This window comes from Microtus ochrogaster, linkage group LG8, assembly GCF_000317375.1.
Source record: "Microtus ochrogaster isolate Prairie Vole_2 linkage group LG8, MicOch1.0, whole genome shotgun sequence".
NCBI lineage: Eukaryota > Metazoa > Chordata > Mammalia > Rodentia > Cricetidae > Microtus > Microtus ochrogaster.
Genome location: NC_022033.1, coordinates 20,651,293 through 20,676,222, shown reverse-complemented (window position 1 = coordinate 20,676,222; position 24,930 = coordinate 20,651,293). Strand labels below are relative to the sequence as shown.

The following is a 24,930-nucleotide window of genomic DNA, read 5'->3' as shown; positions in this document are numbered from 1 at the left end:
AAGGGAGACACAGATAAGTTCAGTTCTTCCTGGGTTACACAGTGAGCTTGAGGCTAGCCTAAAAAATCAAAACCAATAAAAACACAAACAGTGGACAGCCTAGAGTCCACTGGAAAGTGTTCTTGGAGCAGGGCCTTGGAGCTCTCTGATGTGCTTTCTGACTAAGGAAACACTTTAACTTCAGGATGGTGGTGTTTGGAAGACGGGTAGACGGTAAATGAGAGAGTACTGTGTAACACCCATGACCAAACCACATTCATTCCAGATACCCTCACCGTTGCTGAGATGTGTGTTATTCTGAAAAGAAATCCCTGAAGCTCTGCACAGAGGCTTCTGGGAGAAGGGCCCAATCTCAGGTGGCAGAGATAGCAGCTGGGTCCACGCCATTCCTCCTCTAAAAGGGAGAATGTGTTCATGCTTTGCTTGCTTATTGAAGTGTAATTTGGGAAGTTTCTAAATTGTTTTCAGCTAATTATGCCAGCTCTGTGTTCAGAGGTGCTGCTGTGTTTGTGCCCAGGGAGGAAGAAGGTTTACTCTGTGTGTCTGTGGAGCGAGCTCACCATTAGTGAGAGGCTGAGATGGAGGACATGGGTCAAGAGCACAGGAGCACAGTGGCCCTGCCATCCAGAGCTGCTGGAAATCCCTGGAAAAAGACTGAGGAGTAAATCCATCAAGAGACAAAAGGCAAGCTGACCCAGAGAATGCAGCCGTCGTCTGCAGAGGGGGAGATGCCCTGAGCTGGGAAGGTGACACGAGCAAAGGGCAGAGGCTGGTTTCCCCCAGACTTACCTGTGGATTCAGTGTAACTTCAACACAATTTCCTAGCAAACACTCTCTTGAAAACTGATACATTTTAAAATTCACATGGTGGGACCAATGTGTAAGGATGACGGAAGCAGTTCTGCATACCAGAGAGGGTGAGAGAGCAAGTCTGGGGGCAGACAGGCAGAGGACCAGGAATAGCCTTACACAGTGCCAAGGCCAGCAGGGTGGTACCAGGTAAAGAAAGCAGGCTTAGGTGACACCACTTACATTCCACAAAGTAGTAGGGCAGTGACACTGTACAATAAGATTTGTGCATACAGAATTTATTCTTCATACATGACATAAATATACATTTACAAACTATATATATGTATATGCTTATGTTTATATAAACTATAAATGCCAGAGAATATAGGAAAATGCCTTGAAATTAATAGAAAGAAGGCCTCTTTGTCCTTTTTTTGTTCTTGTTGTTGTTTTAAGATTTTATTTATTTATTATGTATATAGTATTCTCAGTATTCTGTCTGAATGTATGTCTGCAGACCAGAAGAGGGCACCAGATCTCATTATAGATGGTTGTGAGCCACCATGTGGTTGCTGGGAATTAAACTCAGGACCTTTGGTAGAGCAGGCAATGCTCTTAACCTCTGAGCCATCTCTCCAGCCCCTGTTGTTGTTTTTTTGATAGAATTTCACTGTGTAGCTTTGGCTGTCCTAAAACTTACTCTGTAGACCAGGCTAGTCTTGAATGCTCAGAGATCCGCCTGCCTCTGCCTCCTGAGTGCTGAGGTTAAAGGCATGTGCCATCAATGCCCTGCTAAAGAAGGCTTCTTAAGATTGCCAAAAGAAGGTGTAAAAGTAAAAACCTACATATGACTATCAAAATTTTAAATTTTTCTAAAAACAATTCAACTAAATGACAAAAGAATCCCAACGTAAGCCGGGAGGTGGTGGTGCATGCCTGTAATCCCAGCACTCGGGAGGCAGAGGCAAGAGGATCTCTGTAAATTAGAGGCTAGCCTGTTCTACAGAGAGAGTTCCAAAGCTACACAGAAAAACCCTGTCTTGGCAAAAAAAAAATCACAATGTAGAAAAACATCTGTAACAACAAAGCATTAGTATAAAATGCTTGAAACAGATTAAGAACCAGAAACCACTGAAAGATAAAAATATCTTTAAAAAGAGAAAGTAAAGAAGTGGGCAGGATGTGGTATCATACCTATAATCCCAGTACTTGGGGGACTGAGGTTGGAGGACCCTGAGCTTGAGGCTAGGATAGGGTACACAGTGAGACCCTGTCTCAAATAATGGAAGGGGGGGGGGAGAAGGAAAGAGAGAAGGAAAGGAAGAAAGAGAGAGGCAGGCAGGCAGGCAGAGGAAAAGGAGGAGGAAGGACTTGGGCACACAGTCCAGACGGAAAACTAGGAATGGAGGTAAACAAAAGCTTTGGCTGTGGCATGACACAGGCACACTAACCTGGGACAGTATTTTTACCCATGCACTATTCCATTGGTGAAATGTTCAGTTGGAGATGCTCTGGCAGGAGAATGAACACTTTGGAGAAGACGGAAGCTGTTTTGATCTGAATTCAGGACATGTCTTCCCTGCGGTCCAATAGTTTCGGGTACCTCAGAGTGTTTGCTATGACCCCACCAGAGGCATTCTCACAGTCAGTCAACAGGAAACAACTGAAATAGAAGGTGACAGGCTTGTCTGCGGCTGTGTGCGGCCAGCTGAGCGGAGCACTGGAATGAACGCAGATGCAGAGAGCCACTCGAGGTGAATCCTGTGGGGCACACAGCTCAGCAGCACTTCCAGTGTGGACACCACCTGCCTATGAAGACAGACGAAACAAAAGGACAGAGGCATGTTGGAAAGGGCACAGGCAAACACTGGACAAATAGGGGTACTAATATCAGCTTCCTCCCCTGAATGTCCAAGGACCTGAGACAGAGGCCAAGCAGGGATGCCCCATCTGTAATGTGGACTGTATTGAAAAGAAAATGTATTCGTGTTTTACTTGTATAATTGAAATTTAATTCCAACATTCAAATTCATTCTTTGCCAATTAGCTCAGATCTGCATGTGTGCTGTGCTCTCCTTTGTCTGTCCAGGGACAAAGCACGCTCACTTGGTGTGTGTCTGTGAATGCGGCATAGTGATTAGCAAACTGATTAAAACTTGGAAAGTAAAATGAAAAACTAGGCAAGTTTTTCCATTCACAAAAGCAATAAAAACTAATAAGGTGTTCAGGAGCCAAGCCATTAAGAAACGTGGAGGACGCCTGCGATTTGCAGGGCCAGCTTTTATCAGAGGGCATTAAAAGCAAAGCAAAACCAAACAAGAGAGACTGACCATGGAAGACGGCGCCACTGTCGCAGATGGGAGAAGCTGATGGCATCCTAATGATGCCATTTTCCCTCCAATGCAGTCTTGCTTAATAAGATTTCTTCCCCCATGGAACTTTGACAAGTTAATTATAAGATAGATAAGTAAACCAGCAATATAACAAGGTAATTTTTTTAAAAGAGAGGGCAGGGTAAGGGTACTTACCACATCAGGTATTAAGACACTATTCAAAGTTTTGCTTATTAAAATACAGCCTTGGCTCAGAAAAACACACAGAGATCAGCAGCATGAAGAGACTAGTCGCAGGGGCCACGAGGACCATCGGGCAGGGCTGTGAGGAGAGCTGTTCTGAGCAGAGCTCACAAGCTTGCTGTCCATTGGATTCCATCTCTGTCACATCACACAAACGGTGCCTCAGATGGAGCAAACACAAAGACACAACAATGATACTGGAGAGTTTGGGGGCAAATATAGAAATGTCTGCCACTGGGGAGGATCCTGTCTCTAGACCATACCAGAGGAGTAAGATGGGACCCTGATGGGTCACTTTCATGGGGGACAGGGCTCCAGGAAAACAAGCTTTCTATCTACTGCTTGGGTCTGCCGGCCTGAACCTCCAGCCTATTCTGTTTTCTTTTCTCTCCTCTGTTTCTGTCTCTTAGACTGGTTCTACCACACTGGCTGGGAATCTACCAGCATGTCTTGTCCCTCCTACAGTGTTGGCACAATCAGGTGTGTCCTCTCTGGATCTTGTGTGAGAGAGGAAGTTCATGTGAGATAGTGAGTGTGAACCTAGAGATCACAAGGATGAGCGAGGCAGACCTGACTTTTTCTCCACCTAAAGGTCTGCCTCCCCAGATTTAACCGCTCCCCTTTCTTGTGCTGTCACAGTCATACCTTTTGGTTAAAGCAAGAATACATGTTGATTTTCAGAATTCCAGTCTAAGGCAGAAGACACTGGCTTGGCACCTAAAGAGTTCAGTCTATTGCACACAAAATATTAAGACATAATCCCAGCCACGAAACAGGATCAAACTGGTGCTAATTAGACATGTAGGCAGGATATATGGCAGATGAAAATGTTCCCAAAAGAACATGGGATCGTATTACTCTCTAAAAGGTAAATAATTGAGTTTCGCCCACATTTGGTCATACACACATTATTGCCCAAACTAATTTATTTTCCTCTGCACTTCATCCCAGCCCCTTTGGGAGCTTATTTCAAATAATTGTCTCTGTCCCTAATTGTTCAATTACTCTGGCTCCACAGCCCAGAATAGCCATGTATCAGCATTGCTCTTTCCTTCATGATTAAGATAAAAAAGGCTAGGGTTCTGTTTGCTCCTTTCTCTCCGCAGCTCCTTCCTGTCTGTCTGCCTCTGTGTGCTTGTTTCTGTCTTTCCTGGAGTTAGCCTCTGGCAAGGGTTATCCTTGACCCAAAATACTTTCTGCTGGATTCCCCATCTTGGTCTGAAGCATGCCAGACCACCCATCAGTATGGGGCACTGTACACGGATGAGCATGACTCATTCTTTCTCCTCTACTGCTCCAGAAACCGTACTGACTGCCCGTTTGCTGTCAAAGAACCCATCGTGTTAGCACACTGCCAGAAACACAGCAGAGGGACACTGGAGGGTGTGGCTGTATACACTGGCTAGTGAACAATGTGCTTATCCTTCCTAGCTTCACCTTCTACACCCCCATCTCACATCTCCAAGTTTTCCTTCTTGATTCCTTAAAGGACTTAGTGACAGTCTACCCCCTTGCATGTCAACATCATCCCCCTTTATGTTCCTACAACACCCCACAAATGCTCTTTTAAGTCCAGTACAAGTCAGCTAATCCTGAAGTCCAACAGGGAAATTCCTGTCTTGATCCGATTGGAATTCGCTGCCACATTTGACAATGTCGATTACTTTCTCCTTGAAACTCTTTACTACTTTGGTTGCCATGGCAACCCCCTCTCCTAGTTGTGTGTTGCATCTCTCAGGTCCTTCTCTTTCTGCCACCTGGATCAGCTCCTTGAATGTTTCTAACTCCTTGTCTTGGTCTAGGTTCTTTGCCATCTTCTCCACATGCTCCCTAGAAAGTCATCTTCTTAGGGTCCCCATTACAGAGTGGCACTAACTCCAGGCCAGCTGTGTCTTTCTTCAGCCTTCAACCTAGGATTCAGGTGTCTGCCACACCCACTGTTGTGTTCCCAACACCCTGGCCATGTAAGCCACTTTCCAATGTCTCTTGACTGTCTTACAATACTGTGTTCCCCAACCCATCAGGGCTGCACTCAAGACAGGAGGGCCACTCCAGGACTGACCTTCTAAGTGTGTATGCATGCGTATGCAAATGTGTGGCAGCGTGCCTGAGGAGGTCAGAAGACCCAGCATGGCATGGGTGCTAGGAACCAAACTTGGGGACTCTGCAAGAGCAGTGTGAGCTCTTAGCCATGGAACTACCTCTCCAGCCCAGCCCGACTGCTTAACAGACAACCAGTCTAAGCACTTCTGGTTTCTGTCTACCATGAGATTCTGATCCATTCCTCTGCAACTCTACTCATTTAGTTGAGAACTGTCTCTCATACAATTTCCTGCTTCTGAAGACCATGCTTAAAGGAAGTGAGGGATCTGTGGCTTTCTAGCACCCCCACGCCTCACACAGCTCTAACACCCATGAGACTTCCTGGTAGGAACTTCCAGGGAGTTGAAGTGGAACCTGGGCTGCCCTTCTATGCAGAAGACACACCACCCAGTCCTGGAAGACACATGCCCAGGCAGCTAAGCCACAGTTCACTGATTTTGATTTCTGTGCAATTATAGAAGAAATAGTTACAATTCAGTACACACTGTCTAGGAGAGACCAAAGAACTCAAGACTGTGCCCTTATACCATCCCCTGTACTTCTCACCATTCTATCTTTTTGCTTTACTTCTCTGGGTCTGTTTCTTTCCCTGTGAAACAGGCCAACTGGCAGGGGAGGGGCAGCGGTGATCAGATAAGACAGTGGCCATGACCCTGTAGCATACACTTTGAGAAGTTGAGCCCACACTGAGGCCAGGGAGCATTCCCTGAGATCTAGATAAAGTAATTATGAATGTTATGTCATTTGTTGATTCCTTGTATGATGTAAATCTTTTTGACAAAAAGCATCTATCTGAATCTCCAATTCAGATATTGGAGTTGAGACAGACGATGATTATTCTGCCCCTACATCAACAGCTGCCTGTTGCTAGGTGCCCAGATCTACAAAGAATGCTAAGACATGACCCCAGCCACCAGGCAAGAAGCAGCCACAGCCAATTAGAGCTGCAGTTAGGACCCACAGGGCAGATGAAGGCTCCCTGAGAACAAGGAGATCAGGTTCCCCACAAAAAGGAACATGATTGAATTTTGCTCCTTCCACCAACAGGACTAATCCCTTCACATCAATACTTAATCCCACTGCTCTGGGGCCCTTTGCTGTTTGTCTCTACTCTGCAGGTGGCTGGCTCAGCCTTCCCATCCTGTGACCAATGAACATGGGTGCCTTCCTGGCTCTGTAGCCCCTTCAGCCCCCTTCTCCCTCCTCTCAGCCAGAATAGATGTCAACTGTCCCCCACTTGGGGGACTTCTGTCCTGTTCTCAGAGCTGTGCAGCAAACTCTTTACCAGCTTTAGGAACCTATGAGCTTTTGAGGTCTCTTCCGATGGCCCTTTCTCAGTCTCCTCAACTGCCCTTGGAATGCCTGTCACAGGTCGGTTTGGGGCCTGGTTCCTGGGAGACCCTTTTGTTGGAGTTCAAAATTTGCCAGACTGACTGGCCAGCAAGCCCCACTGATCCTCTCTAGTTATCTGATGTGTGTTGCCAATCTGTTTTTTTATACAGGATTGGGGATTGAACTCAGGTTTTAAAGCATATCAACTAAGCCACCTTAGTTGTGTGCTCTGAGGTGGATTTAGAATAGAGCTTTCCTTGTAGTAAACAACAGATCAACAATCTGAACTTTGGCTTTGGACAAGCCTTCTCATGCTCCAGCTCTGAGTCTAGCTATTACTGACTGATGACCACTTCTGGAGCTATGTTCTCAAAGAATGTGCCATCTGGACAGAGAACCAGATGGCTACTGGAAGGCATGACTGGAAACAATGACAATGAATACAGGACAGCATTTCAAAGTAAGAAAGCCACTGGAAGTCTGCCAGGAAAGTGTGTGGAGAGACAGCTCACCTACTTTGCCAGTGTGGATGGATCCATCTAGTTGGCATCTACCAGTCTGAAGACATCCAATCCTGCAAGGAAACTTTACTCAGGGGCCACAGAGTATCAACCCCACCCTCTCCCTCAACTCTGCAGACCTACCTGAATGGTTTGCCAAGACACTTCACCACAAGTAGCAGAATCATCTCAGCCGGTTCCCAGCAAGTTCACCTTCTGGGGCTGCAGCCATCTTGATCCCTCCATGCTCCAAAATGTGGAGCTGACAAAGTCTGGGGTCTTCATTCCCCATTAATACCGTCACAAGCCTTGGGGCATCTGAAGATTCACGTGATGCTAACTCTGAAAAGGAACTGGGGATAATCTAGTTCAGCTGCCTCCCTCTGCAGATGGGGAGACAGGCTTAGTGAGTGAAGGTGTATCCCAGTGAGTCAGTGGAGAAGCATCCTCACTGGGAAAAGCAGGATTACTTTGTCTATCTAATCTTGATTGAGAACAGCACAGGAGTGGGAGTGATGGCTCAGCAGTTAAGAGCAGTGGTTTCAGTTCCTGACAGCCACATGGCAGCTCATAATTGTCTGTAACTCTAGTTCCAAGGGATCCAATGCTGTTTCTGGCTCCATGGGCACCAGGTACACACATGGTGCACTTACAGACACGCAGGCAAAACACTTATAAAATAAAATAAATTTTAAAAACTAAACAAAGAAGAAAAAATGTAATGGAGCTATGAGTTGTAAGACTCGGGTAGTAAGTTTGTATCTATCCGGGGAAGCAGCATATTGTGTGAAAGGGATGCTACAATCAGAAAGGACAGGTTGTTTTTGCTAGTTCTTGTTGGAGGTCCCTTATGTGAAATCTGGATGACTGAAAACTCTAGGTGATGAAAACAAACTCATCCAAGACTGGGTGAGTCTCTCTAGGGGATCCTCAACTCTCAAGAACCATAAGGGCATAATACCCCCAAACACCATGCAGACCTGTGGTCAAGGGAGGGTTGTCTTCCTAGTCTTGACCACTGTATGTATTAATTCTAATGACTTAGGTAGCCCTACCTAGCTGGCCATCAGATGGACACGCTGGTCCCCTTCTGTCATCAGCAGTTTAACACTGACAGTTTCAATTGAATGTGTACTATTTATTATTTGAGACAGGGTTCCATGCAGCTCACACTGGCCTCTTTTTTTTTTTTTCGGTTTGTTTGTTTGGTTGTTTTTTTGTTTGTTTGTCTGTTTTGAGACAAGATTTCTCTGTATAGCTCTGGCTGTCCTGGAACTTGCTCTGTAGATTAGGCTGGCCTTAAAATCAGAGCTGCCTCCTAAGTGCTGGGACTAAAGGAGTATGCCACTACTACACAGCTCTGGGCTCTAACTCTTTCTGCAACCAAGGATGACCCTGAACTCATGACCCCTCAACCTCTACCTACCAAGTGCTAGGATGATAAGCATGAGCCTCTATGCTTGGCTGCTTCATCTGATGTAATTTCTCACTTCAGATGTTCATTTCCTATCAGCAAATTTTTATTTAGTACCTCCCAGCAATGGTTTCAGAATAGACAAGGTCACTGTCCCAGTGCCAAGCCACTTTGGTTTGGGTGGGTGGGTTGCTCCATGCTGGCTATTCCAGGTTAAATAGTTCAGTCCATTCCAGGCCATCGGGACACAGACCATCACTTGTCCTTGCTTACTGTTGACCTTCACTCTCCTGATGTCATTTCTTTGCTTTTTAGTTTAGATACCTTTTCTAATTCCTTCCCTCATCCCTAACTTTTAACAGGTTATTTCCAATTTGACTTGTTTTAAAAAGTTCTCTACCCTCTTACCCCTCCCTCCTGAGCAGATGTGTTCCAGCCCTGGAGTCCCACCCACCTCCATCTTCTCTTGCTCCCACGCTCAAACGCTTCAACTCCGTTGCTCCACACCGCTTCTCCACTCATGCCTGGGAGGACAGTAGCTATGGTAGGGCTCTGGAGGACAATGGGACAGCGGCAAGTCCCAGGGCTTCTTTTACTGCTGGGCAATTCACATCTAGAGGGCATCTGCACAGCAGGCACGGCTGTGCCGCTCCCACTGGAATGCTATGAGGTTCAGGAGGTCCTGAGGACAGCTGCTCATGGCTTCTAACCCAGGAAAGCACTTGCCAAATAACGGCCATACAAAAACGAGCAGTTACAAAGGTGACACCCTCCAGCTCCCTTCCTCCAAAGTCGGGAAAGCCATCCCATCCTCTTGGTCCGTTCACTCTCCTCCTCTGCCTCTCCCACTTGGCTAGCTCCAGAGGGATGATAAGATCCCTAGGTGATGCAGTGATTCCTTCTTGGTCTTCATGATGGTAGCAGTTGTCACTCCAACCCCAGACACCTTTTTGGACCACGTCCTTTGAGGATAGGTGAGTGTCTCTGATTGGCACCTGGAGAAGGAGCACAGAGGTGCCAGCCAGACTGTGAGCACTAGTTGCTCCACTCATAGGGAGCATGTCATCCTTGTGGAAAGACAAAAGTTGAGCCAAGTGCCACAGAACATGTCCTAATATGGTACAGAAACCCAATAGCTACATGGACCATGGGTTGAAAGAAGTTGGGCTGTATCCTCAGAGACACAGGTGAAACTGAGCAGCCAAAAATGACTAGATCCAAATGAAGAGAAAGCCATGGGCCTGGGAAACACAGAGGGGCCAGAAAGACAGGTATACAGACTGGTACAGAACTATCAGTCTAGTCTTACCAATTCAAGTATTAGCCACAACCACATACCAGGTTGTAGATGGGCAAAGTCACGAGGGCCATTATGGCCAGAGCTGGGTGTGTGTTAAGCCCCTGTGGGCCATAGTTCCTGTCTCTGCAAAATGGAACCACATAGCAGCCCCCAAAATGGCTCTGAGTGTGGAAACACCTAGTTCATACTTGACCAGTAAGTGAAAACCAGCCAACCCTTTTGCCATACACTAAAAGCAGCCCTACAAAGAGCCCTGTTCATCTGTGAGCAAGTGGCCTTACAGAGCAGAAGCCCGAGGGCTGCAGAGGGCACGGGCCTGGAGTAAGTCTAACATCTGGGCAGTGTGTTTGCAGAGATGCAGAGCAGCAGAGTGAGGCCGAAGACAGGCAGTTCTGAGCCCACGTCTAGTGACAATGCTCATGATCTTTGAGGAAAGGAGATGGAAAGGCAAGAGGAGCAATGCCAACAACTAACTTAGTTTATGGTCTATTGGAGCTCAGGAATCAAGAGTCAGTGGGTCGCTGTTAATCTGTAGGCAAACAGAGCAATTCACCAGAGCTGAGCTTGGTTGCAGAACAGGAAGTCTGTACTCTATACTTGCTGCCAGCTCACCAATGTACCAGACAGGAGGGCAGTAAGAGGAGGAAACTGCCAAGTACGTGGGGTTGAGGGCACAAGGCAGGGAGGGAGAAGGATGCCATCAGGAATCCACTACCTCAGGCCTGATAGGGGCTTGCCTCATGTGCTCTGCTCCACAGAAAGGATGTCGGGCTGTGTGTTTTTGATGAGGTTCTTCTCAAAATACTAGTCTGGAAATTATCCTCGTCACTTCAGAGTTGCCAAGAGGAGCCTTGGGAGGCAATTCCCTGCCTTCTAGCAAAGACCAGTCACCTCACTGCCTATTTCTCCATAAAGACACAGACTGACGGGCACTGCGCCAGGCCTGGTCAGGCAGGTTCTGTGACTGGTTCAGTGACAAAGCCTCTATGACTAGCCGGGCGATGGTGGCGCACGCCTTTAATCCCAGCACTCGGGAGGCAGAGGCAGGCAGATCTCTGTGAGTTCGAGACCAGCCTGGTCTACAGAGCTAGTGCCAGGACAGGCTCCAAAGCCACAGAGAAACCCTGTCTCGAAAAACCAAAAAAAAAAAAAAAAAAAAAGGGTCAAGCAGGACCTCAATGATCCAGCTAAGGAGTGGGAACCAGCAACGGGAATCACTGAAATGCGTCGTCTGTTTCCCTCCCTCATGGGCCCTTCCATTTCTGCCTTGTCTATACATGAATGTTCTGGGCACTTCTGCACCCAAGTGTAAAATTCAAGTTTATTCCTCGAATATAAAATCCTTTGATTAAATACCTCATTGCCTTAACACACTTTCAGCCAGCATCTTTTAAGACTCAAGTAACAATAGTAAATTAAAGGTCACCAATGTCTTACAGGACATGTCTCTGGAAATGTTAAGGACTTCTTTGACTAATAAATGAGGTAACAGGCCTCAAGGAACATGAACAGTAAAGAATAAGGTCGCATGCCAAGGGGTGGGAATCAAGTCCAGGGCCCTATAATCTTCTACGTCTCCCTGCTTTTGGAAGGCTGCCACCACTAGCACGGGACAGGGGAACAGCAGCATGGGCGAGCTGTCCAAGTGTGTGTTCTCTACAACTGCCCAGGGAAAGAGGTGAGAGGTCAGGACTACCCAGAGATTTGTCTTTAGGGTGGGTCTTGTTCAACCAGATCTAACAAGGCACCCTCATACATGCCCCTGCACTAACTGCTCTAGGGAGCCTAGTAAGGAACAAGAGTGCCCACACAGCCCCACTGGCAAGGGTGGCATCCGAGACTGCCCTGAAGCTGATGCTACTGGCCTCCATTTTAAGGTGAGGAAGCTAAGGTGGTGGTAGTGGGGTCTGGACAGGTACAAGTTACAAAGGCAGAGCACAAGCCCCAGGGCTCCTGACTCCTCCCAGCAGGGTGTTTAGTCTTTTACTCCACTCCTGACCCTTGTGCTTCAGTCCCTTTCCAGGCCGATACAGAACCTCCAGCCACTTGGCTTTGCCTGACCAGGATGCACAATGCTGTTTTCAACATACTCCATTCACCCAGTACTAGTTTGCTAACCTCATCACTGCTACTTCTGAGCCCTTTCTCCTCATTCCCAGTGACGTGGTGTGGCCTTTCTCTACATCCCCGAGAGACAAATCCCATCTCACATGCTGCTAGTATACTGGGATGGCTCCTAGTCAGGTGGAAACAGGAGTTCTCAGGACTGTTTGGGGGCTTGCTAGCAGCAATTCAACTTTAAAACCCTCTCTTAGTGCTCCCCAACTGTCAGTGCTCTAGGTTTAAACAGACTGTTCTTTTCCCCCAGAAGCTTTTTGGGGTCTGTCTCAAAGGTATCTAGTATCTAGCCAGATACTAGTGGTTCTTCATTTTACTTTTCAGTTCAATCTATCTGTAAGCAAGATGCTGGATTCGATGGTGATCCAGCAATATCTCATTTATTACTTCACTGCTCAGGTATTCCCTCTTGGTCTTCAGGTCTGACAGCCAGTCCTCTGAGTCTGCATCAGTTCCTTTCTGAGACCCTCAGAACCCCTACCACAGTGCCTAGTCAAGAATCTTTAGGACAACCTGACTGATAAACACTATCCCCTTTCTCTTTACCCAAGAGGACACTGTGCTGGTGGAAACTAACTGTCCACTGCTGTGGGAGCACATTTCCCTCCTTCAGCCAATAGCCTTTAAGATACCAGCCCACTTGGGTGTGGTCTCTTATACTATAAATGCAGCTTTAAAGCATGTTCTTGCTCTCTTGCTTCTGGCTGCTAGACTCTATTCCTGTTCCCTGTTCGTGCAGAGGACTGTTATCTAGGACAGTGATCCGTAAGTCTCCCCTAAATAAATAACCCTTTATTAGTCACAATTCTGAACTAGTGTGGGATTATTTTGTGACTTCCGCCATCATTCCACTATGGTCCCAGGGTCTCATCATACACGAGATTCTGACAAAAACTGGAGACTAGTAGGGCTGGTCTCTGAGCAGGACTCACGGGCCACGCCCTCCAGGAGTTCAGTCTCTTAAAAGGAACTCTGACACCCCTGAGCAACAGCATGCATGAGGGCTGAATGATGGGCCATAGACAAGCTCTCAACACAGAGAAGGAAAGAGATGAAGGGAAGTTCCCGAGACAAGTAGTATCTGGGCACACATGCTACACTGATCAAAGTACATCAGGCAGCTCCCAAAGTCCCTTGCCACCAACTCACTCCAGCCACCTACCTCAGCTGGGCTGAAAAGAGCCTAGGATTCAGGAAGACTCCCAGATCACTGGGGCTGGGAAAATTGTATTTGTTCCAAAGATCACATTTTACCTATGCAGAAACTGACAGCGGAAGCAGGACACCTTCTCAGAGAGCTACAGTGGCAACACAAGTGCAGGGTGAGGTCCTCCAATGCCTTTTTGCAAAGGAAGTGTCTTTGTTTTCCTGGAAGACAGCTCAGGGAGAAGGGTGGCATACTAGGTGATATGGGGAGTCCTGTGGGCAGACAGAACCCCCAGGTGGCAAGCACCCTGCCAAGAATGGGCTCTTAGCACCCCACCGAAAGGACCATAAATCTTTTGGAGGGTGGCCTATATGTGACTCTCAAGCACAAGATCTAAAACAGAAAGCTGCTTTCCAAGGGAGAGCAAAATAAGCAATGAGTTTGGCTTCAGTTACCATCCAGGTGCCTCCACAGGAGAAGACACAAAAGCATCTGCTTGTTTGGTTTGTTTTTCCAATCTGCAGTTGTCTATTTTGCTAAGTCTCCCACTAGGCTAGAATCGTGGGGTCCTGGAGTGTCAGGCCTGCTTGTCCTGAAATCGCGAGCAAGCCTTGTACAGGGTCTCTGTGTTTGTTGAACAAACTAGCCTTTCCCTATGCCCAGCTCAATTTGTCAATCTCTTTAGAACCCAGTTATGCACAGCAAAGACCTCAAGAGGGAAGGCCAACACTGAAGCAGACAGAAAAGACATCCTAAGAATGGTCACTGCAATTCTTCAAAGAAAAATTCCTCTCAAACAGACACATCTTTGGGAATTCTGTTTTGTTCTGTATTAGCTAGGGTCTCACTCTGTAGTAGTTCAGGCCAACTCCGAACAAACCTCCTGCCCCAGCTTCCTGACTGCTAGGATTATAGGTGTGAACCACTACACCTGGCTCTTTGGAAAGTTATATCAAGAAGAGGAAAGCATGGACCAGCAATACCTACCAGGAATGTAAAAAGGGCAGAAGAATAGGAATAAATCCATACAGCTTTCCCACAATAAAGGAAATGTCTAGGTAGGTCAGTATGAACTTCCCTAAAGTCACCAAACCATCTTCAAACATTACCTTGGCAGCCCTCACAACAGCTCCCACTCTCAGGAAGTGCTCCTGTTCTGCTTTCTGAGAGGGAGACTTGCAGGTGAATACCCAGCAAAGGGCCCTGACATGCTGCCACAACTGAGTGTCCCAGGTCACAGCCACAGTTAACACATGCACATCCACAGCAAAGGGTTTACCCCTCTGTGCTTCCAGCTAGCACCTAAGGTATGCTGGGTAAATGGCAAGCCTTATTTATTTTACCAGTTGAGATGCCAAGAGGGGTTTCACTTATTTTTACTTCAAAAGCAGCATCATAAAAATCTTTGATGACCAGCTGTCCTAAATTGTTTATTAAGGGATTCATTACTCAAGTCTTCTATGGAGCGAAGTTTCAGGCGGGAAGCCATGGGAGCTGAGAAGTACAAATGTCTCATCTCTGAAAATTTTCAGACTCTCTCCTGTTCACTGCCTGGATTGCCACTGCCACTGCTCCTGCCCCTCCCCGACCCCACCATCTGCTCTCCAGAGAACAGATCAAATTCTCTAGCTAAGGTACTTTGGCACCAAGGACTCAGCCCCATGTGTTTTACCCTGCCCCCCACCAACTCAGAAATCCAACACCATGACCCAAATGCTGCAGTCACATAAAACCACAAAGTAAAGTTTATAAAGCTTTATTAAACATTTCAAACAGCTGTAGAATGAACACACCAGAAAAAAGCTTTACAACAGCAGTCCGAACGTTTCACAAGTGTGGCCTCGAAGTCCCACTTCCCAGTTCTTGCGTCCAGTTCTGTGCCTGGCTCACCACCCTCACTTGCACACACATTTCCGACTGGAAGAACAACCATGCTGATCCCCAGTGGGCAGGGACCAGGAAAGTCTCATTTGCCAACACTTGTTACTGAAGCACAGAGAATATAAAACAAGTACCAAGTCACCAAGTCATCCTGTGTGTTCTTCATAGTGTACAGTCTATGTGTGCAGGAACGAAGAGGCTCCTGGCAGGAGGGTGATGGCCACTGCTCCCCTGGGTCTTGTCTGAGCCACCTTGGAGTCCACTGTGCTGGTCACTCTGCAATCCCCATGCTAAATAAAAACTGCAGTGGGACCTACTAGCTAGTTACTACTACCAAACCTCAAAATCAGAACACATTCAGTAAAGCTTCTTCAAAAGGAATATACACATGTATTTGTACATGTACGCATATGTACGCACATACACACACACAAACACACATTCTCACACACATGCGTGCACACATATACAGAGCACATAAAAAAAAATACCCCAACAACTACCAAGGGAATCGTGGCTGCTATGAAACACATAATACTTTCTCATTCACTCACTGGGGACCACTGATCTACAAGAACACTGCATACCTCCCTCCTAAAGAGCATGCACTGCAAACAAGAGGCGGCCCCCTTAGGACAGCTGAGAGGCAGAAGGAAGAGCAAAGACAAGAGCCCAGACACCCAGGCCAAGGAACAATCTCTCTCCACTGTTTCTTTCTTTAAAATGAGGCAGAGAAAATACTGGAGGTTTGTGGACAACAAGCAGTTAAGACATGATTCCGTCTCTCCTGCTTGACAGGGAAAGAAGGATGAAAAAGCGAGGCTCTCGGGCGTCAGCAATCTCTTCAAATTTGAGATAAGTGCAAAAATAAGCCCTGTCTTGGACAGGTGCTTCCCCCAGAAGGAAAGGGGTGGGAGAGAACCAAGGGGAAACCAGGGAAAGGGACTGAGGAGGGAAGCAGGACGATCCCGATGAGGGAGGGTCATGGAGGTGACAATGAGACTAGCATTGTATCTGCCCAAGGGTGGTTGACCAGGATGGGTGTAGATTCTCCAAAACGATGAGCAAGGGGGTGGGCCAATCGTCAGCTGGGACCCAGATGGTGACAGAACGCACAACCATAAGACCACCCACGACTACTGGACGCTACAATAGAAGCACCGGTCAGTGCCATTATTCACATTATAAGGATAAAACATCACAGGTCAAAAGGCTCCATTAGGAATGTGGCACCCGCAGGGCTGCGGGATTTGAAACTCCAATGCTTTATGACCTATGCCAATGCCTCCCCTCCCGTCTTCTGCTTCCTCGGAAAGCTATTTCAGCAGCTGTTAGGTGCCCACAACGCCGGGGTCATGGGCTGATTCCGGAAGCGGGGAATCGGAGCAGTGGTACAGGAAACAATTTCCCCAGCAGCTATAGCAGATGAGGAAGAGGGCTGCTAGGAAAACCAAGGCACATATTGTGCAAGGTTTCCGTTCCAGAAGGAAGCTGAGCAGGTAGAAGCCCATGAACATGGAGTGACTGAACCACAGAGCGGGGTTGAGGGGCTTGGGGATGAGGAGGACGGGCAGCAGCCACTGGAGGCAATACATGATCTCTGCCGGGCAGGGCCTTCACCAAGGCTGCCAGGCACCGCTGCAGGAACCGACCTAATGGGAGCCAGCAGGCACAGGTGGCTGCCCTCCGTTTTCTTCGACTCTCTCTCCAGGAGCTGAGCCGCTGTGCTCTCTGGCTGTCAGCCTGGGATCACCAAGGCAGCAAGGATCCTGAAGAGAAAAGCCAACACAACAAAGAACAGACAGACAGACAGACAAAAACAAAAAACAAACAAAAAAACAGGAACAAAATGTATACTTATTTGGGAAAAATGGATCATGGTTAACAACAGCAAATGTGAATGCCCCTTCCTACCCACCCACCCATGAATGTCTTATCCAAATTACTAGTTTAAGATGGCCTCCTGGGGTGTGTCTTCCCTGGGCTTCTACTGGGGGCTCCCAGGAGGGCACGGTCCCCACAGTGGACTGGTTTTGCCTAGGCCCTGCCCAGCAGAGATCATGTATCGCCTCCTGGGGCTGCGGCCCGTCCTCAAAGGTCCCAGACCTCACAATACCGCCCTGTGGTTGCCACAGGACACCATGGAATGGTGTTGTGCCCCCATGTGGTAGGAAATGGCTCTGTATCTAGTCCCATCTGCAGCGCCAGAGCGGGAGTGTGTCAAGTCACAGCAATTATCTGTGAACTGCTAACCTGGAGATGCCAGACAGTACTTCCGCGTGCTGCTGGCAAGCAACGGGAAGACACAGTCAAGTGGCGTCAAATATTTTAAGATGGCAGGTTGGACCAGGCTTGCTTTTTTCAAATAGTCCAATAACATTTAGCTCAAACCAGTCAACTTCAAGTCAATGTAAAAACAAAAAAACCAAAAACCAACCTTCATCTGTTACTGACATTGAACAGAACTGGGCTTCTGTAAGATATATATATATATCCCTGTCCACAAAGGGGCAAATACATTTGGCCTCTGTGCCAAGTAGCTTGATGGCAATTTGGTCTTTCCACCTGAACTGCACTCCACTAGAGCTTTTAAGATCATACTAAGAGAAGGACACTAGCTTTACTTTGAAACTAGGCGACAGTAGCCATATAACCCTTGGCGGCTACTGAAAAATACTGTTCTGTGCTCCAGCTGCGAAGCAACCTGTACAAAAAAACCCAACCCAGCAGACTTACTAGAGATGGGGGAGGGGAGCACAAGACAGGGATTGATACCATCTGTGCCACAGAAAACCAGTCCCAATACATTTGAACCATTTCTTCAAAAATCTTCGGCGCACACAAAGGGCATCAATCCTTCCTACATCCTTCCCAGAGCAGACATAATCACTTTAGCTACTAAGAGCAGAGAGGGCCAGTCCAACTGGGGATCGCAGCCACCATCGCCTGTTGGGCAGAGTGGGGAAGCAACAGCCGAGAAAGTGGTACATAACAAGGACTTTCACAAAACAGTTGGCATGAGTTTAAAATTTGCAGACTTGGGTATGTCATACCAAAAAGCCTGCACCCCTATCCTCACTCTAAACTCTAGAGCATGACTCCCCTCCATTTAACACTGAATTTCAAAAGTGGGCAGAGCAGAAGAATCTTCTGGAAGGGTGTTACGAGCGGACTCGGGATGTGGGGGTCCGTGTGGAAAGAACAGACGGATTTTTTTTTCCTCTCCTGGCGAATGAGGAGCGCCCCCCGCCACCCCTCCTCCTCAACAGCGCCCTCCCCACCAAGCGCGCATGCGCACTCAGATGGCAGGAGGGTACACGGCCACCAGGGCTGCGGCAGTGCGCCCAACAGCGGACTCCGAGACCGGTAGACCTCAGCGAATCCTCGCTCTCCACCACCCACTCTCAGAACCATGGCCGCAGTGACAGCAGCTTCAGCAGAACTGCTAATCATCGGTTGGTACATCTTCCGCGTGCTGCTGCAGGTGAGTATATGCCCGGGCTTTGGATGGGAGAGAGGGCACCCGAAGCGCACCCGGACCCAAAGTGCCACAGTGGTACTATTTGTCCCCGCCCGTTCGCGTGCGTGCCCACATCCTCGCACAGACCCTGTCCCCAGTGCGCCCCCGCCAGGCCGGGAACAAAGACTCAGGGGTTCGGCGGTAGCCCGCTGCGGAAGATCACGACCAATGCGGTAAGAATCGCCTGTTATACTCAAACTCGACCCCAGGAGGGAGGCGGGGCACTTTGTGCAGCGAGACTTTAGAGCTTGCCCAGAGAAAATTTCTGCCTTAGAAAATTGCGCATTGCGGGAAATTTTTGAAAAATAATATACTGTATACACATATAACGCTTGTGGGGTGGGATGAAAAATAAGTTAGAAAATGGCACTTTTCAGGAAAAAAAAACACTCAACGAAAAGAATCTTATTAAATCAGAGGAAAAAGTAAAGGGGAGGAAATAAAAAAAACGCGCAATGTAGGAAAAATAACCGGACAAAGGCACTTAGTAGGGAAAAAACCATTAGATAAAGAGCATTGGATGAGAAACAAAGGGACAGAAAAAAGAACTAGATACACACTTTGAATAAGACAATTAGAGGAAAATGCCTTTGGCAGAAAAAAAAAAATGGAAAAAGCTTCAAAAAGAGGGGACAAATCATTTTATGGAAAAAAAGAGCGTGAGCGCAAAAATGCTTTTCTTAAAGCTGAATTCGAAGAAGGCGCTTTGTGCAGTAAACCATCTACCCCAAGAGCTCCTTTTGCAGGAAGAGTTCCCTGCTCAAGGAATTCTTTGCCAAAGGAATCGCACATTTCCTTCAAGGTGCTCCTGGAATGCTGCCATTCACTGGGTAGGATTCACTTTTGGAAATCCTCCAGGGACACAGCCCACTGCAAGAAGTGAGGTATACCTAAGTTGTGGGTCCAATCAGCTTGCAGCCATGCAGCTCTCAGCACAGCTCTCACACACAGCTACCCTGACTTGTGGACAAGCTGTGCCGGGTCCACCACTCCAGGCTACACTGGACAGGCAGGCGTGGCCGGCGGTGGGCTGGGCGGGCACACCGCAGGACCAGCAAGCAGCAGGCAGTATCAGCAGCACAACAAGGAGTCACAGGTGCTTCTCTAAGGGTGGGTCCTGGATCTCTCACCGCAGGTGTTCAGGTACTCCCTGCAGAAGCTGGCACACACAGTGTCCCGCCGGACCGGGCGGCAGATGCTGGGAGAGCGCAGGCAGCAAGCCCCCAACTGAGGTCCCAGATCCCAGCCCTGGGCGGCCATGTCATCAAGTGCTCCTGCGCTTCTTGACCAGCATGGGAGCCAGTGCCGCGCAGTAATGGGGGGTCCCCTGTGCTCCCTCGTCAGAGGAGCACTTGCCAAGGTCAGTGAGGGGCTGGTAGGCCCATGGAGAAGCAGCACAGACAATGATGAAGATATCCGTTCCCTTCCCAACCCCTCTGACCCTGTCCCCACTACCGGAGGGTGGGAGAGGAGGGGGAAGAGGGGAGCAAATTCTCGAGATCTGGGCGTATGCACCACGTTCTGATCTGAATCAAGTTGTAACAGCACCATCTCAGCCACACGACAGATCCTACCACAGAGATCCAACACCCCAACAACCAGCAGAATGGACATTCTGACATCACCAGCTGAAGCCCTGAATCTTGGTACAGAAGAGAAAACATCAACTGCATGCAGCTTGGTGGGACTGGAGGGTATGAGTGGGGGAGGAAGTGAGGCTCTCTTGCTGTCCCTTGCCTATGGCTCGCCTATTTCTGCCTTGATCCCTCATTCCCCCTTTCAACCCGGCCTTCCAAACCCCTCCCCAAAATGTGTCACTTGATTCAGCCCTATTTAACTAGTAACTGAATCCCGCCTTCACCAGAACACCTTCTCCGACCCCTGGGCCTTCACTGATCTTGCTGTCCCTGGTCTCACGCAGCAGTTGAGGTCAATATTGTGGTAGTCACTAACTGTACTGGTTTACATGTGCATTAGTTGTGTCTCCCCAGCTAGATTGTAAGCTCCTGGAGATCAGGGCCCACCTCCACAAAAAAAATAAAAAATCATCTCTCCTGTCTTGTACAGTGTTAGAATCATGCAGGGCAGTGGGGTGCACCAAAAAGTTCCTTTGTGGCTTCTTTTGTGACGTCTCTAAAGCTGAGCAAGGTATCTATTGTACACCACTTGGGAAAGGGAGGGGGAGACAGAAGACAAGAATGAACAAAGACTCTCAAACCTGCCTCACTTCAATACTGTCCTGAGATAAAAGACTATTTCTCATCCCCAATCAAAACAGTGGTATGCATCTGTCTCAGAATAAGGGACATTTCCCCTTCCCCAGGATAACGGGTGCATTTACTTGGTCCTGAGATAAGGTACCATGCCATGGCAGATTATCAATTTGGGAAAGATGAAGAGAAAGTAAATGGGGATGGCCCTCTAAATGGGATCCTGAGAACCATGAGGGCTGATTTGAGAATATAAAGCTATACCCCAGAACTCTACCCAGGAGCCCCAAGAAACAATGGCTGAGGAGGAAAAGGGGCACTAGTTTGGACAAGACATGACTTGACAACTCCTCCAACCAGCTCAATGCCCCAGGCCCCAGAATCATCCCCAAGGTCACCTTGTCTGGCTTTCTCAACCCTCCAGCTAGACGACCCCTGCCCCCAGTTTTCTTGGTACATCCTTACTAGCCTCATCAGGTAGCCAGTATGCACTTTCCTCTCCCATTGACGGCATCAGGGAGAGCGAGCTGGCTGCTTAGTCCCCTCCTTGGTTAGCCATGGCTCTTCTTGCAGGTGTCGGTTGCCTCACCCAACAGTCCTGCCACCTGTTAAGCTGCTTCTCTAGTTTTATCCATCCCTGTCACTGCACACCTGTTCCTATGTCAATACTAAAGGAATGAGCTGGAAAACCACCGATCTCCTGCTACTTCCTCAAATCCCGTAGGCACATCACAAATACACAAAGCAAAGCACCTTGATCCCCTCGAACCTTGACCTGTCTCTATCCCCTGAAAAAGCCTGATGTTCAGGCCAATCATTGGCACCTTTGAAGATACTTGTAATTTCATTCAGCACCAGGAAATAGGGGCAAGTAGTGTAGAATTATGTGTGGCCTTGGTTTTACCATCCATCAAATCAGTTTAGGCTACTTTGTCAGGTGGCTTTTAGTTCCCTACTAAGGTCCAAATGAACTCCACACACATCAGAGACAGTCGGGATTCCACAGGACTTGGATGTGACATGCATTCTGCTGTGTCCTCAGCAGGGTGGACACAGCTGCTACCAAGGCTCGAAGTTAGGTCAGGTCTTTTGCCCAGGGTTACTTATCAGCAGTCAGCACCTACCTCCTTCATGACTGGAATTTCTGTGGTTTGCCATACTAAACCCATTGAGCCATGAGTAGATATCAACCCAGGCTCCCAATGAAGGTTGACCCTCCGCTTGGAGACGTGGAGGGGGCACTGCCATTTCACTGCTCCATATGTTCTAACCTCAGCTCAGGCTAGATGCCAGCTGAGTTCAAAGGCAGCCAAAGCAGGGATAAAGGAGTGTGGCTACTCTGGACACAGTGCATCTTGTTCCCTCATCCCCCAAGCCAAGAGGCTACTGAACCCCAGGGCTTTCCACATGATCTTGCAAAACTTCTTCCTCCCATCTACCCTCCAGCAGTGATAAGTGTGGACTTCCAGGCAAGGATTGCTCTGGTGGCTCTTAGAACGTGAAATATCCACTATTCACTTTCTTCTCCTGCCCCATCCCCTGCTGTCCTGAAAGCAAACTAAACCTAGAGAAGGCAGAAGGAATGTGTTCATGCCCCATCTTTTTTATGTTATACCTGCAAGCCTGATCCAAATATACCTTATTTATACAATGTTTCCACAAGCTATATGCTATTAAAACATTTTATTCTCACATAAAATAACAGGGTGTGTTCTTTTATTGCAAAGCCCTTAGTATCCAGAGCTAGATATCCTTTTTTCCTAAAGAGGCTGCAACCTCCAAGCAGGGGAAAGGCAAGCAGATGAACTGTGAGCAAAGTGTAATAGCTTTATGGGAATCTAGCAAAATATGAAGATGCCAGGGACTAATGGCAGAGAAGGCTATTTCTTGGACTGACCAGTCCAAATTCAGTAGGGTGGAGGTCAGTAAGTACCAAACTTTTCGAGATGTGGGTTCTGGGTGACTGTTACCTTCATCTGTAGAGTAACTGAGCCGTGGTTGAAAGAAGGGATTCCTTTGAGGGACAGGACAGGGATTAAGTTTTTTTGGCTTGGGCTATGGGGCCAGCCAAAGATAGCCTAATTACACCAAGGCCACTTCCTAGATATCTACTTTCAAACTTGGATCTCCTCAGGAGCCAATATCCCAAAAGGAGAATCTCAGCTGGCACTTGATAGCCCCCAGGAGATTTAAATGTGTACACACACACACACACACACACACACACTATACTGGTCTATCAAAGTCTCTTTTTCCAGGTGACTACTGACTTCTTGCACATGCCAGAGAGACACGTTTGCCACAACTTCTCTGGAAATGATCCTGTCCCCCTTCCCAAGGGCTCATACCACAGCAGGACGGATTCCTGAACATTCTCAAGGTTTAGCCGGAAGACAGAGAGGAAGGCAATTCATGGCTCCTGGTAGGTCACACAGCGGCACACTTGCAATGGAATGCATGTGTTTCAAAGACAGAGAACAAGAAGAGAGGACAGCCTAACTCTGAGTCCCCTTAGAAACAACAGACAAGAAGTTAAACTGTTTTGATAGCAACTCGAAGACGCCCATTTTCAGATACAGAATTAAGCTGATCCCTGGAAACTGACCAAGGCTCCAGAAACCCAATCTCGGGACAGGAATTCTCAACATTAATGAATCGTGATTTAAAAGAAACAAGTTAAGCTCGCTCTAATACTTGGCATGAGCACCTAAAATGGAACTTCTTTGGGTTCCAGAAGGCTGACAGGATGGCTGGACCATGTCAGGCTGGGCAGGGAAGCCGTGCCCAATACATCAGTTCCCTGAAATTGACAAAGGAGGATCTGAACCTAGAAACAGAAAGAACCTATCAAGCAGAAGAGGTCCCAGTTTCCCAACTAAAAAGGGACATGAAGGCTAGACGGGAAATAAAAGAGGTTTGGGAGGAGGAAAAAAATCGATTGTCCCCATCCCCCCCCTTCTTCCTTTCCAGGCCAAGGCGAGTGTGACAGGCGTTCCATTCCTTCTGCTGCCCTTGAGGGCCACTCCCCGTACACTGGAGGAGAGGGAACCGGTGTCCAGAATCGATGAAAAGTTGGTGGGAGAGTACCCGGGACCCGAAGCAGTCAGTCACCAAAGAGAGGGTTCGGGGCCTGGTTCTCCCTTCTCCCAACACTTCTTCGGACGGAACAAAAAGAAAGAGAGAGAGAGAGAGACAAACAGATACTGAAGTGGCGAGGAAAGAATGGCCGGCCTCTCAAAAGCTGAGCCCCTGGCCCAAGGCTCAAGCAGAGGAGGTGGTGGTCGCGTCCCGTGCTCCAAGTCCCACCGGGGGGCTCGCTGACCTTGGAGGCCAGAGTGACAGCCAGGAGTCCCGGAACCCACCCTCGGGACGAGAAGGGGACCCCTCCCCCAAGGCCCAGGTTGGGGAGAAGCGGGGCGGTTCGGCCGACGTCAGACAAGAGTGAGCCCGCCCCCGGCCGCGCGGAAGGAAAGCCCCGGCGAGAGGCCAAGCGGCGCCTAAGGTGACCCCGGACGGTCAACATGGCGCCGCGGCCGCGCCGAGGACCTTTCACCCGCCCAGGCGGGCGACGCCACGATACCTGCGAGCCCCGCCATGGCACTGCCGCCACTGTCGCCGTCGCCGTCGCTGCCGCAGCCTGCCTCCTCCTTAGCTCGCCACCGACGCCGCAGAAGCTGGGGAGACGCCCCCTTCGTCTTCAAGTCGGGCTGCCCAAGGACCCCGTCCAGAATCAGGCTGTCCGTCGCAGACGCCTGATATACAGGCCTAAAGTGGAGCTACCCTCGGACACTCTTCCCTCAAGTATCCGCCACAAAAGATCTTTTATAGACTTTAAATGCACGTGAATAAAATTATGGGGTGCTGAAGTCTTCAAACCCAAAGAATTTTTAGTCAGGCGAAATTTGGATAGCCCCAAACCTTTGGTCCTCCTCATGCATATGCAGCAGATTATGATCCTTACTCTTTACGAGCGGGGCGGGCCAGCGTTGCTTAGTTGCGCTGATTCCCGCTAAACTCTTGTACTTTGTGGTCTGTGC

General features: G+C 48.4%; 2 protein-coding genes across 2 annotated transcripts; one reads left to right on the top strand and one right to left on the bottom strand.

The window, feature by feature from the left end:
- Positions 1-15,018: 15,018 nt before the first annotated feature.
- Blcap (BLCAP, apoptosis inducing factor) lies at positions 15,019-24,690 on the bottom strand. The gene is made up of 2 exons (XM_005363019.2): positions 24,474-24,690; positions 15,019-16,932 (listed from the first exon to the last, which is right to left on the bottom strand). The coding sequence occupies exon 2, from the start codon at positions 16,756-16,758 to the stop codon at positions 16,495-16,497; it is 264 nt and encodes an 87-aa protein (XP_005363076.1). The 5' UTR covers positions 16,759-16,932; positions 24,474-24,690; the 3' UTR covers positions 15,019-16,494.
- Nnat (neuronatin) lies at positions 16,976-20,000 on the top strand. Its single transcript, XM_005363018.3, is given in 4 exon segments — positions 16,976-18,647; positions 19,486-19,503; positions 19,505-19,567; positions 19,819-20,000. Coding segments are annotated over 4 exon segments (249 nt in total). The 5' UTR covers positions 16,976-18,575; the 3' UTR covers positions 19,915-20,000.
- Positions 24,691-24,930: the final 240 nt, after the last annotated feature.

What these genes read in the sequence shown, in the direction of transcription:
- Blcap (XM_005363019.2), bottom strand. Translation starts at nt 16,758, where the DNA reads ATGTATTGCCTCCAGTGGCTGCTGCCCGTCCTCCTCATCCCCAAGCCC.